General features: G+C 37.7%; 1 protein-coding gene and 1 non-coding gene across 2 annotated transcripts; one reads left to right on the top strand and one right to left on the bottom strand.

The window, feature by feature from the left end:
* The first annotated feature begins 355 nt into the window (after window positions 1–355).
* On the top strand, window positions 356–1,441 carry LOC150022003 (NACHT, LRR and PYD domains-containing protein 8-like). The gene has a single exon (XM_090270536.1). The coding sequence runs from the start codon at window positions 356–358 to the stop codon at window positions 1,439–1,441; it is 1,086 nt and encodes a 361-aa protein (XP_090126662.1).
* An 8,376-nt stretch (window positions 1,442–9,817) lies between these two features.
* Window positions 9,818–9,938, bottom strand: LOC150022002 (small nucleolar RNA SNORA32). The gene has a single exon (XR_016513672.1). It is a non-coding gene; the product is annotated as a small nucleolar RNA SNORA32 (small nucleolar RNA).
* Between the last annotated feature and the right edge of the window lie 9,267 nt (window positions 9,939–19,205).

The raw sequence follows: 19,205 nt of genomic DNA, 5'->3' as shown, positions 1-19,205 counted from the left end.
GATCATGCTATACATGCTCTACCTAAGCAAGGAGGAGCTACAAAGGTTCAAACAACTTTTAGTGGATGAGAATCCCAGACCTGGCTCTGTCCAGATCACCTGGGGCCTGGTGAAGACAGCCACATGGGGGGAAGTAATTCATCTCTTGACAGAGTACTTCCCCGGACGGCTAGCTTGGGATGTGACTCATGACATCTTTGCCAAGATGAACCAGACGCAACTGTGTCTTTGGGTACAGATGGAATTACAAAACCTCCTACCTAACTTGGAGCCCGAGGCCTTGAACCTGAGAGGAACACAAATGAATGTGGAGGCAGAAGAATCTGATGAACTACAGAACTACTGACTACTCGTGATGTATCAGTATTCTCCCATGGGGAACGAGGCCGTGTGGCCTGGGAACCAAGTGGACTTCTTCTACCAAGACATACCCACACACCAGAGGCTCTTCCCGTGTCTGTTTCTTCCCAGGAGACCTCAAGGTCGGCCGCCCAAGACAGTCGTCCTAATGGGAGTCGCCGGGGTGGGAAAAACAACCCTGGCCCACAAAGTGATGCTAGAGTGGGTAGGAAACACGTTCTACTGCCACAAGTTCCGATACGCTTTCTATGTCCCCTGTTGGGGTGTGGCCCAGGACAAGGAGCAGAGCCTATGTGAGCTGATGTCACTCCAGTGGCCGGGCTCTCAGGCTCACATGTCCAAGGTGCTGTCCAAGCCAGAGCATCTACTGCTTGTCCTGGACGGCTTCGAGGACCTGACGCTGACCCTCCCGGATCGACCAGAGGACCTGAGTGAGGACTGGAGCCGGAAGCTGCCAGTGCCGGTCCTCCTGGCCAGCCTGTTGAGCGGGAGGCTGCTCCCCGAGGCCACGCTGCTGGTCCTGCTGAGGCTGTCCTCCTGGAGGGTCGTTAAGCCCTTTCTCAAGTCTCCCTCCGTCATGACGCTTATGGGTTTCACAGAGGCTGAAAGAACCCAGTATTTCAGGACGTATTTCAGCAACAACGGGCAGGCCGAGGCAGCCTTGCGCTTCGTCATGGGAAACTCCACCCTCTTCTCCATGTGCCAAGTTCCCGCAATCTGCTGGCTGGTTTGCTCATGTCTGAAGGAGGAGGTGGAGAGAGACACAGACCACGCGGGCGTGTTCCCAAACGCCACCGCTGTCTTGGCCCAGTACCTGTCCAGTGCGTTTCCGAGCTCAGCTGGAAGCCTTCCCAGTAACCGCCGCCAGGAGCTGCTGGCAGGTCTCTGTTCCCTGGCGGCCGAGGGGATGTGGCACAGACAGTGGGTGTTTGGTAAGAAGGACCTCGAGCAGGCCAAGCTGGACCCCACAGCCTTGGCTGCTCTCCTCAGGGCGCATATCCTTCGACGGGTGGCTGGCGGCGAGGACCACTTCGCCTTCGCCGTCCTGAGCTTCCAGGAATTTTTTGCGGCCCTGCTGTAGGTGCTTTGCTTCCCGCAAAGCCTCCCTGATTTCCGGACGCTGAACTGTGCACACATAAAAGGCCTGGTGGCGCACCCCGGGAGCAAGAGGAACCACCTGGCCCACATGGCGATATTTCTGTTCGGACTCCTAAAGGACACGTGCGCCCTGGCGGTGGCACGGGCCTTCGGATGCAGGCTGTCCTTGGGAAACAAGAAGGAGTTGCCAAAAGTAATCCCAGCCCTGTGGCGGGAGTGCGGCACGTCCACTGCGCACCACAGAGTCCTGCACCTGTTCTACTGTCTGCATGAGACCCAGGAGCAGGCGTTTGCGAGGGAGGTCCTGCACGATTGCCATCGAGTGGCCTTGATCATCAGGACGAGTAAGGACCTGCAGGTGTTTGCCTTCTGCCTCAGGCACTGTCAGCGTTTGCGGGAGGTGGAACTTACGGTCGCCCTGACCACCGCCAAGGTGAGCAGCCTCCACCCCTGCATCCTTTCTTCCACCGGACCAGAAAGAAACAATCAGCGTTTTTGCTGGTGGCAAGACCTCTGTTCCGTGTTTCGGACACACGAGGATTTGGAAGCCCTGGCTCTGACCAACAGTCTGATGGATCCCAACACATTGAGGGTTCTCTCCAAGGCGCTGAAGCACCCGCACTGCAAACTGCGGAAACTGATGCTGGAAGCTTGCTCGCTCACCCCTGCAGGCTTGCGTGGCCTTGCCAGGAATCTCCAACAGAACTTGCACCTGAAGATGCTCCTGCTAAGGAGTAGCCCCCTGGAGAACTCAGGCGCCTATTACCTGTCCGTGGCCCAACTGGAGAGGCTGTCGTGACACTGGTTACTGAAATTATACACGTTTCAGGTGACCAGTTCCACAGCCCATCAGCTGCACCCTGTGTTGTGTGCTCACCTCTCGGGTTAGGTCTCCCTCCACCTCCATTTACCCCCCACGTCCTCCTCCACTTCCCCCCTGACATCATAGTGCTAAATTCGCATATCTCTCCTGACTAATAAAAATGTTTTCATCACCCTAAAAAAAAAAGTTAATTTCCCTATGTAAAGTCATTTGAAGATGCACTCTGAGACTAGGACATGTAGGATCTTATTTTCATTTCTTTGAGACTAGGACATGTAAAATCCTATTGTATGCAGCCAAAACATCATTGAGTTCCCATTGGACACTAAATGCTTCATATCAGAGACATATTTCATTTATTAAACTATTCTGTTTCCCCCCACATAGCTTTCTTTCCTGATCTACTTTCTATGTGTGCTTATGGAGTATGTTAAAGGGTCTCGAGAATATTCTTTAATTTACATTTGGGTTATTTGTTTCTATAGACATTACATTCTGGTCTGAGAATGTGAAATGCATAACTTCCACTCCTCTGCATTTGTTGAGAGTGTCAAAAAGGCCTCAAGAAATAATTGAATGGTTGCATATGACTTCAGTCATCTTTGGAAGATCTTGATGGAACTTGCTAATGTGTAGGACAAGAAAAAAGTAATTATCTTAGTTTCTCTATTGTGCTCTTAGCTGACCATACATAGTAAAAAGAAATGAGAAATTATTCTAGGTAAGTAGGTTTGATCCTAACAGTAATGAAAGTAGGAAAATATATGGAAGAGAGACAATGTAAAGTGTAATATATTATTATACCTCTTTACAAATATTACTTTCTTCCTTTAATGCTTATTTGGTTATGAATCAATTACATCCCACGCTTGCATGTAACAGAATATCTAATTTAAACCAGCTTAAACCAAAGGGTGACCTTATTGGCTCATTTATATGACAAACCCAGGGATATCTGGCTTTACGCCCTGCATGACACAATGGCTCAAATGGGATTATTTATCCATTTTTTATGCATCTCCTCGTTCTACTTTCCTTCATGTTAACTTAATTTTAGGCTTCACATAGTAACAAAATGATTACCCTTAACTGCCAGAGTCATTTTTTTAAATTTAAGATCAGCAGAGATGTTTGCTCTTCCTAAAATTAAAACAAAAATCCCTATCCTTACTAAAATTGGCTTGAGTTCTGCTATGAGTCTGCTTCTGAAGCACTCACTGTGGGTAAGGGCATACCACACATTTAGTTGCCCAAGGGTAAAAAAATATATACATACCTGAATTACTAATTAGAGTCAGTGTCACCAAACCAGATGTTTAATTATGGGGAAAGACTGTCATTCAAGAAGTAATTTGGAGACTTGGTATCAAAAAAATAGAGAGTAGATTGTAGTACACCAAAATAACATGTAAATAAACAAATAAGCACACAGATCCATATTCTTTAAACTGGATGTGTAATTCCAAATTCAAAATTATTTTCTCTTAGAACTTTAATGATATTACTCCTTTGTCTTTGCTCACAGGGCTGGAGATGAGAAGTTTGATATTTACTTTGATTTTCATTGTATCAAGTGTAAGAGTTAATATAATATCTAGAACATTTTTGAATAATTTTTTTTATTCAATGTCATAATCTATACTTGATAGATCCTGTCAGATTGATTTGAAGTATATATCTTTTTTCAGCTTAGGTAATTTTCCTCTATCATTTAATTAGCTATTTCCTTTCTTACATTTTCTGTTCTTCTTCCTAGTGACTTTTTTTCTATAGCTCAATACAATAAGATAATAAACTTTTGGAACCTGTTCCATTCCTCTAAACTTATCTCTTATAATTTCTATATCATTTTATATTTGTGCTACATTATGAAATTTTAACAAGAAAATCTTTCTGCTCATTTATTTATTCTTCAGTTGTACATTTTCTATCATTCTGTGGATGTTCCTCCAACTATTATTATTTAAAATTTTGGCAATCACATTTTTCATTCACAGAATATAAAATTGGTTATTTTTGAAAATTAGTACTAGTATTCTATAGTATCTTTGTACTTTTATAATCAGGAAGAGATAATTGCTTCCAACCCAGTCATCTAGAGCAAGTGGATAATTTACAGAATTACAGAGGTTTTTATCTACTTGTTTTAGCCATAAGGGAATGAGGATGTAAAATTTAATTAGTTAAATTTCATAAAGCAATGATTATTTCTTGGCAAATTAGAAAAACATGCTTCTTTTATCTCTACTAGAGCTATGGGAGAGAAGAAATCCATGATAGTTGTGTATAAGGGGAAACCAATTAAACTTTTAATAAACTACTATTAGTCATGAGTGTTTTGGAGTTATGGAAAATAACTATCCACAACCACAATGAGTCTGCGCTCTTCTACCAACTCTTCTATGAGTCTTCAACAAGTACAGGGTTTACATGCTAATGCCTAGAGCAGAGCATGTTTCAGGCATATGGGGGCTTTACCAAGTTCAAGGCAGTGGTACCTTGAAGAGTGGGTATAAGACAAGATAATTGAGAGAAATCCCTCCAAGGTAATACACATCTTCACCAAGTTCTGAAATTAAGAAGAGGGCAATAGAGCAGAAAGAGATCTCATAAAGTGTAGAAAGAGACCTCTCATGGTTTGGAAAGCTTATAACTAAGCATTAAAGCACAAAGAGATCACCAAAGGCTCAGATCCTAAGTCCCAATGAATGGGAAGTCTGATCTTTTTCCCAAAATACTTGAAACCAAAGGAAAACTGAATCTAAATAAACTGCCCAGATTCCTCTTAACTACAAATTAGAGTGACTCAATTATCAACGTTAATATCTGACAAAAGAAAAATGCTTTTTATTGAAAATAAATGTTATTTAATTTCTACTGTGCTTTATTTTTATCACAAAATGGCTTGTGTATAATTAAATGTCATTAAGATGCACAAAGAAGCAGGAAAATGTAACCCATGAAATAGAAGAAGCAGTCAACAGCAGCATGCCCAGAGATGGACCAGTTATTGTAATTATCAGACAGAAACTTTAAAAAACAATGAGTATAGACATTAGGGTCTAGGGAAACATTTGGACATTATGTAAGAGGAGATGGGTAATTTCAGAAGAGAATAAAAGTATAACAATAAAATACAAATTCATCAGAAATGCAGTATGTATTGACTGAATTAACAACAGATGGAACACAAAAAAGAAAGAATCAATGACTTTGAAGATAGGTCACTAAAAAATTTCCAAGTAAACATTAAAAAGTAAAAAAAAAAATAAAATGACAGGGACAGAACATCTGACATCTGTGTTTAGAATCCCAGAAATACATATTTAGAGTTCCAGAAGAAAGAAGATTAATAATGGAACAGAAGAAATATTTTAATCTATAAAGGCCCCGAAACTTCCATAATCAACAAAAGATCAACTCACATATCCAAGAAAGTTAACAAATCCCAAGCATTATAAATGCTAAGGAAAAGAGATGAAGGCTCATGAAAGTCAAATTACTGAAAATGAAACAAAAGAAAAATTTAAAAATTAATTTGAAGAAAAACCACAAAACATATACAGGGAAGAACTGATACCAATGACAACTGGTTTCTCATCACAAACTGTGGAGACCAGAATAAAATGAAATAACACTATTAAAGAGTTAAAAAAAAAAAAATAACTCAGGCCTGGCCATGTAGCTCAGTTGGTTAAAGCATTGTCCCAACAGGCTAAGGTTGCAGGTTCAATTCCTGGTCAGGGCACATACAAGAAGCAACACTGAATGCACAACAACAAACTGACATCTCTCTCTCTCTCTCTCTCCCTCCCTCCCTCTCTCTCTCTCTCTCTCTCTCTCTCCATTCTTCTCTCTCTACAATCAATAAAGAAATTTAAAAAAATAATAATTCAGGACCAAATTCTATAGTCAGAGAAAATATCTTTCAAAAATAGAAATGAGATAAATAGATTTTTCAGACAGACAGAAGCTAAGAGAAGTTTTTCAACAAATATTTTCTACAATAAATAATAGCTGTAAGGAAATAATACAAGAATGGAAGTCTGCATTTATGGGAAAGACACAAGCCAGTGTCTGAGAATTACTTGGTTGTGAGAACCCCTGACACACTCATTTGGTGATCAGGAGTATCAGAATTCAGGTATATTGTGAGTAGTGAATATAGTGTTAGAACAGAGAAGAAACACAGGAGGAGTGATTTTCTTTCTACAAAAAGTTTGGTAGTAAAACTTGATAAAACTAAAAGGACAAATAAAAAAATTCCACAAATATAATTGGAAATTTTAACACCTTTCTGTCAGTGCAATAGCTAGAATGCTTAGTTTTTTTTTTAAGTGAGTAAGCTTATATGGAAATTTAAAGAATTCATACTGCACCAAAAAATCTTGAAAAGAAAAATGACAAATTTTACATTATCTGTTTTCAATACTACTAAACTTATTATAAAGCTGCAACCATAAAGATAGTGTGGTATTGACTACTTGTATACAAACAGAAGTGAGACCAGTATTGGGCTTATTTATACACAATTGGTTAACTACTGAATTAGGTACCAATTAAAATATATACCCATATCCACTAGAATTTCTAAAATAAAAATGATTTACAATACTAAATATTGGTTAAGATGTGGCACAAACAGTAACCTAATACATTGCAGGTTGGAGTGTAAAATGGTACAGACATTTTTGAGAACTGTTTGGCATTTAAAAAAACAAAACAAAACAGGGTTAAATGTCTATGTGCCATATGGCCCTGAAATTCCATCCTTACCCAAAAATACTTGTATAGGAATGTTCATAGCAGCTCTGTCCATAATAATCCCAAATTGGAAACAATCCAAATGTCCTTCAACAGGATAGATCAATAATATATGTTATAATTATACAACAATACTATTTGTCAACTAAAAATAGTACACAACATAGATGATTGTCAAAAATATTGGCTGGTTGAAAGAATATATAGTTTATGATTCCATTTATATGAAATCAAGAATAGATTAAATTATTCTATGGTGATTTAAATCAGAAAGTTGTTGCCTTTACTGGAAAATTGAAAGGGGCAAGTGAGAACTCTCTGAAATGCTATAAATGTTTCAAATTTTGTTTTGGGGTGTTATTTACACAAGTGTATATAATGATCAAAACTGAACTCTTAAGATCTAGGCATTTATTTATGTAACATATACTTTAATTTAAAAAATGCTTTTTTGAGGTCTCCTCTTTGCTCAGTTGTTTGTTTCTTCAGGCACTAATTTTTCTAATTCTCAAGTTGGTGCTTTTATTTCATGGAGTTGGTTTTCTTGAAATATTTTATGATTTATGGTTGGATGTGATCTTCAGTCAGAGTTCTTATTTACCTATCTGCAGGTTGTTGTTGTTGTTGTTGGCAGCCGTCCGTCTCGAGAGACGATGGTGTAGCTTCTTAAGAGTCTATCTGCACCACCAAGAATGGCTGTGCAGTCTGACTCGGGAGTGACACAGTATCTGTCTCCTCTCATGTTGAATTGACATCTTGCGATGACGCTGGAGTGTCCTCTCCAGCGAAGCTGAAGCTACAGAGCCTGGGCAGGGTGATATGGAGGGTCTGCTGTTGCCCATGCAGCAGACCCCCCCTCTCTTCGCAGCTGAAGGGTCCAAGGGAAAGACGGAGTCAATACAGCTTGGCTTCAGGTGCGCCGCAGGAGTTGCCGGTGTTGACTACAACGTGAAACCGCCTTAGGGACTCCGGCTCCGGATTTTCTGTCGGGGTTTACTCCCTTAGCCTTTCCCCTGAAGAGGTATGCCGCAAGGCAGCGGAGGTTTTTTGGAGTCAGAGTTTTCCTTCTCTGACCTATCTGAGGTTATGGTTCTGATTATTGTAGATAGACTTACCGTAGGGCAATAGTAAGATGTGCTGCTGGTGATATATATTAGTAGCTCATTTTTCTCTATATTGAGACTCCCTTTCCCTCCTGACTATGGGGATCCTGCACTGCCTCATTGGTTCATGGTCACACACTCAATGATCTCTGGTGTTGCTGTGTGTATGTGTGTTTGTGTGTTGTTGTTGTTGTTGGCAGTGATTGGTTAATCTGCTAAGCTTCTCCAAATGTGTTTGTAAAACAAATCACCCTGATGGTTGCCTCTATTTTCTGGATATGGAGTAACTCTGAAGCTCCTTCTACCTATAGTGACAGTTTTTGGAGCCTATTTATTTCATCTGCTTTCCATGTGGAGATGTCTTAAAATTTCTGGCACAAATTAACACCCCTTTGCTTTTCCAGTGTTTCCTGTCATTTGTGATTTGGGACTTAGAGACAAACACATTTGCTCTATTTGCCATCTTGATCTAATTTCCCAAGTCACTTTTAATTAGCAGCTGTGGTGCTGCTTTACATACTGATGTATCCTGGTGCCTCTCATTACCACTTTTATGTGTCCCTATAAAAGTGCCTGTTGATTTGGCAGTGACCTGGACTCCTGCTGTTTGTAAGGTAGATGTTTGACAAGTTCACAAAAGTAGACAATGGACTGATCACTAAGGTACAGGCAGTTTTGACGAGGAAGAAAATTACTTCAACATACTTGTACTTGAAAAAAATGGCATTGATGCTTCAGAATCTCTACCTGGAGGTTCTGTAGACAGTCAGCCCCAAGCTGTGGATGTAGAAGAGCCCTACTCAAAAATGCCTAAAATCCCTCTAAACGACCTGGCCCCTGACTATTTATCATTCTAATGTTGACTTAACACTTTAGAAGGCTGTGTCTATAAATGAAGACTGCATTTGTGCACTAAAGTCAAGGGCTATTTGCTGAGGATACGATGACTTCCTTTTCATGTTCTTGCTGATAAAAGCAGATAGGAAAAGTTTTCTTTTGCTATTTTCTTTCACATTAAAAAGTTACTGCCAAAAATGAGGATTGAAGTCCTCACATTTCCCCCAAGAGCGGTTTTTTAGAGGTGGTCTTAAACTCTTCTCAGAACACTAGGTAGCACAAATCCATAGGGAGCTGGTAATGAGAGCAGTATTTGCTGGTTCCTCCCCTTCTTTTTGTCATTGTTGTTGCTGTTGCCCACTGTAACATTGAGAGCTGATATGATATTAAATTCATGAAGGGTACAATGTCCTGAACAACATTTCCATATTACAGAGCAGAAAGCTAAATAAAGCACAGAATAATTAGGCAACTTAGATATATATTTTTTAAATATAGAAAATATTTTATGAAAATGTAGGGCCTCAACAATGTCACTTGAAGGAAGACTGCAATTTGATTAGAAAGACAAGTTGGTATTAAATCAATCATTTTTATCAAGCAGAATTTTGGTGCTCTACTTATAATTTCCAAAACATAGTATAATAGATTTCTGATTTTATTAAGATAAATAGTCACTGCAAAAAATTAAGACTGTTATAATTCTATAATCCAGAGGTCAACATCTTAAGAATTGTAGTTTTCTTATCTGAATATACTCTTCTGTTATAAAGATCGTATACTACACTTTCATCAACAGATTTTATTTTATTTTATTTTATTTTATTTTTTTAAATGTTCCCAATAGGCTGAAAGCTAGCAACGTAGCAGAAAGAAAACCTGATGGGAAAATGTTTTGTGGTCATGTCCATGGCAAATGAGAAACTGCATTCTAAAAGCCTTGGTAATGACCATACAGATTTTATTTTTATTTAATATTTTGTCTTTAAAAAACATATTTTAGTAGAAACTTGATTGTACATTAACATGGATGGAACTTTGTCCCTTCTATTGAATAATTTTATTTTTCTCTTTTCTATGATAAATCACAGCATAACCAAAATCTTTGAAAATAGACATATGAGTGTCTATTCTGATTATTTTCTGGATGTTGCTTCTCTGAGGGAGAATAAACAAGAAATGTATAGATTATCTAGTTGTAGCTTTCATCTTAAATTTATTTCCAAGATTCTGCTGGTCTGAGGAGCTGGATATTTACTTATTAACTCATCAATCCTGATGGCATTTCCCTGGAAGTTGAAGGGGATGACCATTCTTCAATCAGGGATATGTGAATAGTTATGTTCCCTTACTGGGACCTTCAAACAAGTATCCAAGATCCATTTGTATGATTTGGGCATTTTTTTAGGCTCCTAATAACTGAAATTAACTTGTTTCTAGAAATGTTGACCCAATTTAACTCCCACAAGTTATTTTAATCATTATTAGATATTATAGTTTCTGTAGAAATTTTGATAATTTAACATTGAAAAATGGCATCTGTGTTCTCATTTTAATTTACATTTGTTTATAAAAAATTACCAGCCGTTAGTACTTGCTCTTTCGTGAAATATATATTTATGCCATTTATTCATTTATGCTTTAAAATTTTATTTTTATTTATATGACTTTAGATTAATTGAAAGCATGTACAAATTGACCCAGAACATTACCATATGTGTTAAAAATGTTCTAATTTAAAATATATCAAAATTTTGTTTTATATTTTGTTATAGTCAAGTATATTAATTTTATTTTTGATTGCTTTTAATCTTAGCTAGCATTTAAACCAATAACTTTTAATCTAATCTTTTTCATGGCATAAATGTGGCTAATATTAGTTGTCTTGTGTACTTTAGTAAAAGAAATATGTTCATATGCATAGATTTAATTTTTATTTCTAGCTTATTATCCCATTATGTATTTCATTGTTTACAATTAACTTTCTTCAAATACAATTTCAGAATATTTTACAAGTAGTGATTAGTGATCCACATGCAATTTTTAAAGGCTTGGTAAGATCGTTTTTTCCTCTTGTCACTTCTATCCCCAGAATTTTGTAATGTCAAAAGATAGGCCATCCCTGATCATTTTATCTTAGGATTTATCAAATTCTAACTTACTTGGTTTGATCTTACCTACTAGGTTCAGCAAACAGGTTTGAAGGACAGGATCTGATGACTTGAAATTCTAGGTGCTGAGTTGTATTTTGCCCAGAGTGGTTGTGATGCTATTCATTTTGCATTTCAAACAAACTGTAACCCAGTTGTGCCCATGGATCCATCATCAAACACAGCTCAGATTTCAGCCTTACCTTATCTAAATATAGATTTACTGTGAGTGACAAGATCCTGGTAAATCTGCCATCCTCTTTGATATTTTTTCTAGTTGGATGACTCATGGCTCTGCTTTGCCCTAGAAAATGTTTAATTACACTGGGGACTTTTCATTGAGTAAAAGCATCATTGACAGATCAGCTGCCACCCTGACACCTTGGAGTGTTATTCAGCTGTCAGATGATCACACAGTGTTTACTTTTCTAACACTGACCATCTGAAGGAAATTTCAACTGGATTTCTGTGCAGTCTAATGTTGTCAGATGGAAAAACAATTGCAAGTTCAGAAATATAAAGAAGTCTTGGTTTCTGGGTGGGATCTCATAGAACACCCAATGTTTAAAAAAAGAAAAACAGGACATTTTGTTGTATAATACAAAACAGCACTTTACTTTTTTTGATTTTATACAAACATAGCCTTGATATGAAACCTACTTTATATATTTGGTAATGTGATTATAATACGTTGAGAAGCAGGTCTTATTAAGGAAAGAGTGTCCTTTGGTTCCATTGATGGATACTCCTTTGAATGAAACATGTCATCAAGCCACTAAATTTGGGTACTTGTATTCTTATTCAAAAGGTTACGCACAGGTAGAAATGGTCATGAAATCTCCATTCTAGCCTTTGGTGCAGGTGTCTGTTGTAAAGAGAACTTTCTTTGCTTTGATAGACTTCCACATTCTCCCTTTCCACGCGGGACTCATGCAGTTTGAGCATACACTGCACTGAGAAGCCATTCTAGTGAGGAGGATTACATTATCTTCTGGGCATGTTTTCAGAGCAAGTAGAATGCTTTCTTCCCCACAGATGGGGAACAATGGAGGTTTTGTGTTGATAAGTTTTATGATTGATAAGGCTAATACTGCCTCACTGAATCTCTCTTGTATTTTCATGGGTGGGAAGAGGTTCAGGGAGCAAGTTAAAAAAACAAAATCTTTCAGCAGGGTAATTGTTCTCTCTTTTTATCTTTTCTGATTGTTACTTGTCCATAAACTTCTCATATTCTATCCCAGGATGCTTGGAGGGATTAACAGCTCTCACGTTAGAAAACTAGAAGTGTGAGAGAAATAATGTTCCAGATTTAATTTTTCCTTTGAATCTTTCAAATCAGTTCAGGTAGGTAGAGAGATCTGTGAAGATCAGCATTTGAAGACTAGGTCAGTCAGTGGTTGATGGTTACTCAGGTCTGCGTCTTAAGATCATTCTTCTCATGTGCTTAGATTGTTGCCCTCAGACACTTCAGTTGATCCGTCAGGAATTTGGTCTAATAGTCCTTGACTTCCTCAAGTCCTAAATGTATGATGGATTTTGTGTTACTCTCTCTAGAGCTAATTCTGGTGTTTAAAAGACATCAATTAGGAGTTTACCCCTACCAAAAACTGGGATCAGTTTGCCTTGGGTAAGCCCCAGGAACTTACAAGGCCACTGACTCCACAACATCACCGTGGTCCACATTAAGACTTTGGTGGATTCTAGGCATTTTTGCCTTCCTGGTCTCTTCTTCCCTAAAAAAAAAAAAAATTAAACATCTGTTTCACAACTCTATTGGAATAAAGACGAATATAGCCCAGGCTGAATTCATTATGATATATTTATTACTATATTTCCTTTTTTCATTCTAATTTTAAGAGAAATTAAAATGAAAAAAATTTTCAGGGCCTATAAAAATATCATAAGCCCAAAGCACTCTGCCTATTGAATAAGTAGGCCCTATTCTCATATATTTGATCAAATACATTGCTCTTTGCTCCATCATTTACATTATAGCCTTCTCTAATATCAAACCCAGATATTAGATCAGATCCTGCAAAGTAGTTCATGTGGGGTGCTACCATGACAATCTGCTGCATTTTCACTGGGAAAGATCACCAAGAACCATGAGTATGCTATCTAACTCTGGGTATTGCTAATTGCTAAGAACTTCTAATGCTTTACTCAGCTATTAAATGTGAACCCCTTGAGCACCAACACCGGTGGGGTACACTTGAATTATATTGGTCCTCTTATTTGTACCACTAGATTATTTTTAAAAAGGAATGATTCTACAGACAGTCCCTCTTGATCTTGATCTTGACTCTCTTCCTCCCCTCTCTCTTTCATTGGCATTTCAGCATGCCTTGCTGAATAGTTTAAACTCTGACTGCTGGCAAGATGATACAGGCAAAACCAGAGGACTACTATGAGCAAACTCTGTGTCTTAGAAAACAATTTTATTTTTCTCTGTGGCAATTTAAACCTAAGTTAGAGCTCTGGGTCCCACTGTGTACCTCTTCTACTTTTGGTTCACTACTCAGTTTCTTGAGGAGTTGTTTACTTCACATATGGCCAGTTTTGTTCATGCACTGAATTAGCAGACACTTGTTGAAAACCTCCTTTGTCTCAAGAGCTTTGCAGTGTGTTTCCTTATTGCCCATAGATTCTAAGAGATCCAGTTCTCTAGAATTATGGGATTGAATTAGAGTTTAATACTTATTGTTGTTTTTCTATTTTTGGTCTTTGTGTTAATTACAGAAAGAATACATGCATTTAGAAAAACACTCAAATAATATGTAGGTGAAAAACTGCAGAATGAGAACTTTATATTGTCTCCCTAAACTCAGCAGATTTATTTATCCAAGGCAGTGGTCTTCAATCTTCTAGGTTGTTTTGTTCTCTGTTGCTTTCACAATTTTACATTTCTCCTTTACTCTGAAACATTTTTTTATCCTTTGGCTGCTGTGACACTACTTTTACATTTTTCTTAAATTTTCCTTTCTATGGGTTTTTCTGATCAGTTTTGCTGACCCTCAGATTTTGTTCTTGAGACTCCTCTTTGTGATTTGTCTCTTCTGATTTGGTTCTTTTAATGGGTTTTTGAGTTTAAGAATGTGGGGAATTGCACTTGTAAATATGTTACTTCTAACATATTTATTTGTTTGTGTGTTTCTTTATTTTATAAATCTAAGTTCTCTATGACCTTCATGGTATTTCTTTTCATTTTTTAAAAAATTATATTTTATTGATTATGCTATTACAGTTGTCCCAATTCCTCCCCCCCTTGACACCCTCGACTCAGCTCCCTTCACTGCCTCAGGCAATCCCTATACCTTTGTTCATGTTCATGGGTCATGTGTGTAAGTTCTTTGGCTACTCCGTTTCCTATACTGTCATTTACATCCCCATGGCTGTTCTGTCGATACCTATTTGTACTTCTTAATCCCCTCAACTCTTCACCCACTTTCTTACATCTCTTTGTCATCTGACACCATCTAAACATCCTCCCTATTCATGATTCGGTCTCTGTTCCTTTTGTTTGCTTGGTGTGTTTTTTAGATTCAATTGTTGATAGATATGTATTTATTGCCATTTTATTTTTCATAGTTTGATCTTTTTCTTTTTCTTAAATAAGTCCCTTTAACATTTCATATAATGGTTTTGGTGGTGATGAACTTTTGTTTTTGTTTTTTTCTTATCAGGGGAGCTATTTTTCTGCCCTTTGATTCTAAAGAAAATCTTTATGGGTGAGAGCACTCTTAATGAAAAGATTCCTCGAGAACAATCTAAGAAGCAGCAACAAACAATAAGAGTCACAAAAATGGGGAGACAGAGAAATAACTCCCCATCAAAAGGAAAGGTTGAATCCCCAGAAAGAGTGCTAAATGAAATAGAGGGGAGCAAACTATCAGATATGGAATTCAAAACATGGATTATGGAGAAGCTCAATGAGCTCAGTGGAAACTATAAAGAACCCCAGAAAAACTATAAGGAACTTACTGAGAATTACACCAGCATGAAAAAGGACATAGAAGCTATCGATAAGAGCCAGGAGGAAACGAAGAATATGATCTCTGAATTGAAGAACACAGTAGAAGGAATTAAAAGCAGGCTAGAGGAAGCAGAAGATTGGATCAATGAGCTGGAGGACAATGTAGACAAAAATTCCCAGACAGTGCAACAAAATGATAAAAGACTGAACAAGAATGAAGAGGCTCTAAGACAGCTGCAGGACAACATGAAACAATAATATCCGTATTATAGAAATTCCAGAAGGAGAAGAAGAAAAGTAAGAGATAGAAAACCTCTTTGAAAAACTAATGATAGAAAACTTCCCTAACATGAGGAGAGAAAGAGTCCCACAAGCCCAGGAAGCACAAAGGGTCCCAATGAAGATGAACCCCAACAGGCCCACTTCAAGACACATCATAATAAAATGGCAACTTTGAAAGACTAAGAGAGAATCCTAAAAGCAACAAGAGAGAAACAACTAATAACATACAAGGGAGCTCTGATAAGGCTATCATTCGATTTCTCAGCAGAAACACTACAAGCCATAAGGGAATGGCAAAAAATATTCCAAGCAATGAAAAACCAAGGCCTACAAGCAAGAATACTCTACCAAGCAAGGCTCTCATTCAAAATGGAAGGTTGAAATAAGGAGTTTCCAAGACAAAAGAAGGCTAAAAGAATACATCTCCACCAAACCAGCATTGCAAGAGATGCTAAAGGGTCTGCTTTAAGAAGATGAAGAAACAGAGAGAGACAGAGAGGAACACAAATACAAAAGGGGAAAATGACAATGAATAAACACCTATCAGTAATAACCTTAAATGCAAATGGATTAAATGCTTCCATCAAAAGACATAAGGTAGCTGAATGAATAAGAAAGCATGACCCACATATAATCTGTGTACAAGAGATCCACCTTAGAACAAAATATCTTCACAGACTGAAAGTGAAGGGATGGAAAAAAGTATTTCAAGCAAATGGACATGAAAAAAAAGCTGGGGTAGAAATACTTATATCAGACAAAACAGATTTCACAGCAAAGCCTATAAGAAAAGACAAAGAAGGGCATTTTATAATTATTAAGGGAAAAATCCATCAAGAAGATATAACCCTTGTAAACATATATGTACCCAACTTAGGAGCACCAAAATATGTAAGAAAATTTTTGAAAGACTCCAAGAAAGATATAGGCAGCAACACACTCATAGTAGGGGAGTTTAATACCCCATTATTAACAATAGACAGATCTTCGAAGCAAAGAAATACCAAAGATATTGAGGCATTGAATGACACTCTAGATCAAATGGAGTTAGTCAATATATATAGAACTTTTCACCCCAAAGAAGCAAAATATACATTCTTCTCAAGTGAACATGGAACATTTTCAAAGATAGACCACATGGTAGGACACAAAACAAGCCTCAATAAATTCAAGAAAACTGAAATTATATCAAGCGTCTTCTCAGATCACAATGGCTTAAAATTAGAAATCAACTTTAAGGAAAAAACTCAAAAATATTCAAACTCATGGAGAATGAATAACATGCTATTAAATAATGAATGGGTTAACAATGACATCTAGGAAGAAATAAAAGTTTCTGGAAACTAATGATAATGAACACACAACAACCCAAAACCTATGGAATACAGCAAAAGCAGTCCTGAGAGAAAAGTTCATAGCAATACAGGTCTACCTAAAAAAGCTAGAAGAATCTCTAATAAGAAAGTTAACCCTTCAGCTACAAGACCTAGAGGAAGAACAACAAGCAAAGCCCAGATCAAGTAGAAGGAAGGAAATCATCAAGATCAGAGCAGAATTAAATGACATAGAGACTAAACTAACAATTCAGAAGATCAACAAAATTAGAAGCTGGTTCTTTGAAAAGAGAAACAAAATTGACAAGTCTTTAACCAGGCTTATCAAGAAAAAAAGAGAGAGGACCCAAATAAATAAAATCAGAAATGAATGAGGAGAAGTCACAACCGATATGACAGAAATGCAAAGGCTTGTAAGAAATTATTATGAACAACTGTATGGCAAGAAATTTGACAACCTAGATAAAATGTACAAATTCCTGCAAACGTATAATCTTCCAAAACAGAATCAAGAAGAAGCAGAAAGCCTGAATAGACCAATAACAACTAGTGAAATTAAAGCAGTAATCAAAAAACTCCTGGCACACAAAAGCCCTGGACCAGATGGCTTCACAGGTGAATTCCACAAAACATTTAGGAAAGAACTAACTCCTATCCTCTTCAGACTACTCAAAAAAATCTAAGAAGAAGGAAGACTCCCAAACTCGTTCTATAAAGCCAGTATTACCCTAATTCCAAAACCAGTTCAAGACACAACAAAGAAAGAAAACTACAGGCCAATATTGCTGAGGAACATAGATGCTAAAATCCTCAACAAAATATTGGCAAACTGGATCCAGCAACACATTAAAAATCATACTCCACGATCAAGTGGTATTCATCCCAGGGATGCCAGGATGGTTTAATATTTGCAAATCAATAAACGTAATACATCACATAAGCCAAATGAAAGACAAAAACCACATGATCATATCTATAGATGTAGCAAAAGCATTTGATAAAGTACAACACCCATTTATGATGAAAACTCTCAGCAAAATAGGAATAGAGGGAGCATACCTCAACATAATAAAGGCCATGTAAGAGAAACCTGAAGCCAACATTATACTCAATGGGCAAAAACTGAAAGCATTCCCCCTGAGGTCAGGAACAAGACAAGGATGTCCACTCTCTCCACTCCTATTCAACATAGTCTTGGAGGTTCTAGCCATAGCAATCAGACAAGAAAGAGAAATAAAAGACATTCAAATTGGAAAAGAGGAAGTAAAAGTGTCATTATTTGCAGATGACATGATAGTGTACATAGAAAATCCTATAGACTCCCCCAAAAAACTACTCGACCTAATAAGTGAATTTGGCAAAACAGCAGGGTACAAAGTAAAAAGAAGAAAAAAAAGAAAAGAAAAGATTCCTGCTTTTCACTACTGAATATTTTTTATCAATCCCTTTTAGCCTGCAAAATTTTTTTTTAAGAAATCAGTTGACAGTCTTATGGGAAATTTCCTGTGGGTAACTAACTGCTTTTCTGTTGCTGCTTTTAAGACTCTCTATTTATCTTTAACCTTTGGCATTTTAATTATGATGTGTCTTGGAGTGAGCCTCTTTGCATCCATCTTGTTTGGGACTGTGTGCTTCCTGGACTTGCATGTCTATTTCCTTCACTAAATTAGAGAAGTTTGCTTTCACTATTTTTTCAAATAGATTTTCAATTTCTTGCTCTTTCTCTTCTCTTTTGATGCCCCTATGACACGTGTTGGGATGCTTGAAGTTATCCCAGAGGCTTCTTACACTTTCCTCAATTTTTGGATTCTTTTTCTTTTTCTTGTTCTGATTGTTTTTTTGCTTCCTTATGTTCTAAATCATTGACTGGATTCTCAGCGTCATCACCTCTACTGTTATTTCCATGTAAATTGTTGTTTATTTCAATTGGTGAATTCTTAATTTATAACTGGATCTTTTTTTATGCTGTTGAGGTCCTCACTAAGTTCCTTGAACATCTTTATAATCATGGTTTTGAACTCTGCATCTGATAGATTGCTTATTTCCACTTTGTTTAGTTCTGTTTCTGGAGTTTTGATCTGTTCTTTCATTTGGACCATGTTTCTTTATCTCCTCCTTTTGGCAGCCTTCCTGTGTTTGTTTTTATGTATAAGGTAGGGCTGCTATGATTCCCTGTCTTGGTAGCATGGCCTAATGTTGTAGGTGTCCTGTAGGGTCCACTGGCATAGCCTCTCCTATCTCCTTAGCTGGGTTCTCAAAGTGTGCCTTTTGTGTGGGCTGAGTATACCCTCCCCTTGTTGTTGAGCCTTGATTGCTGTTGGAAAGTCAATGGAAGGGATTTACCCAGGCCAGTCAGCTGGAAGGACTGGATGTGACCACTGACCACCAATCTCCAATCAGCTGTGCAGCAGCAGGGTGGTAGTGCTCTGATGTGGTCTGTAGCTGCCCACTGGGTTCACAGGCTCTGGGAATTCCTCCATG

The sequence above is a fragment of the Furipterus horrens genome, unplaced genomic scaffold, assembly GCF_987537825.1.
Source record: "Furipterus horrens unplaced genomic scaffold, mFurHor1.1.pri manual_scaffold_1, whole genome shotgun sequence".
Lineage (NCBI taxonomy): Eukaryota > Metazoa > Chordata > Mammalia > Chiroptera > Furipteridae > Furipterus > Furipterus horrens.
Note: the sequence above shows the minus strand (reverse complement) of the source record. Positions and strands in the feature narration are given on the sequence as shown.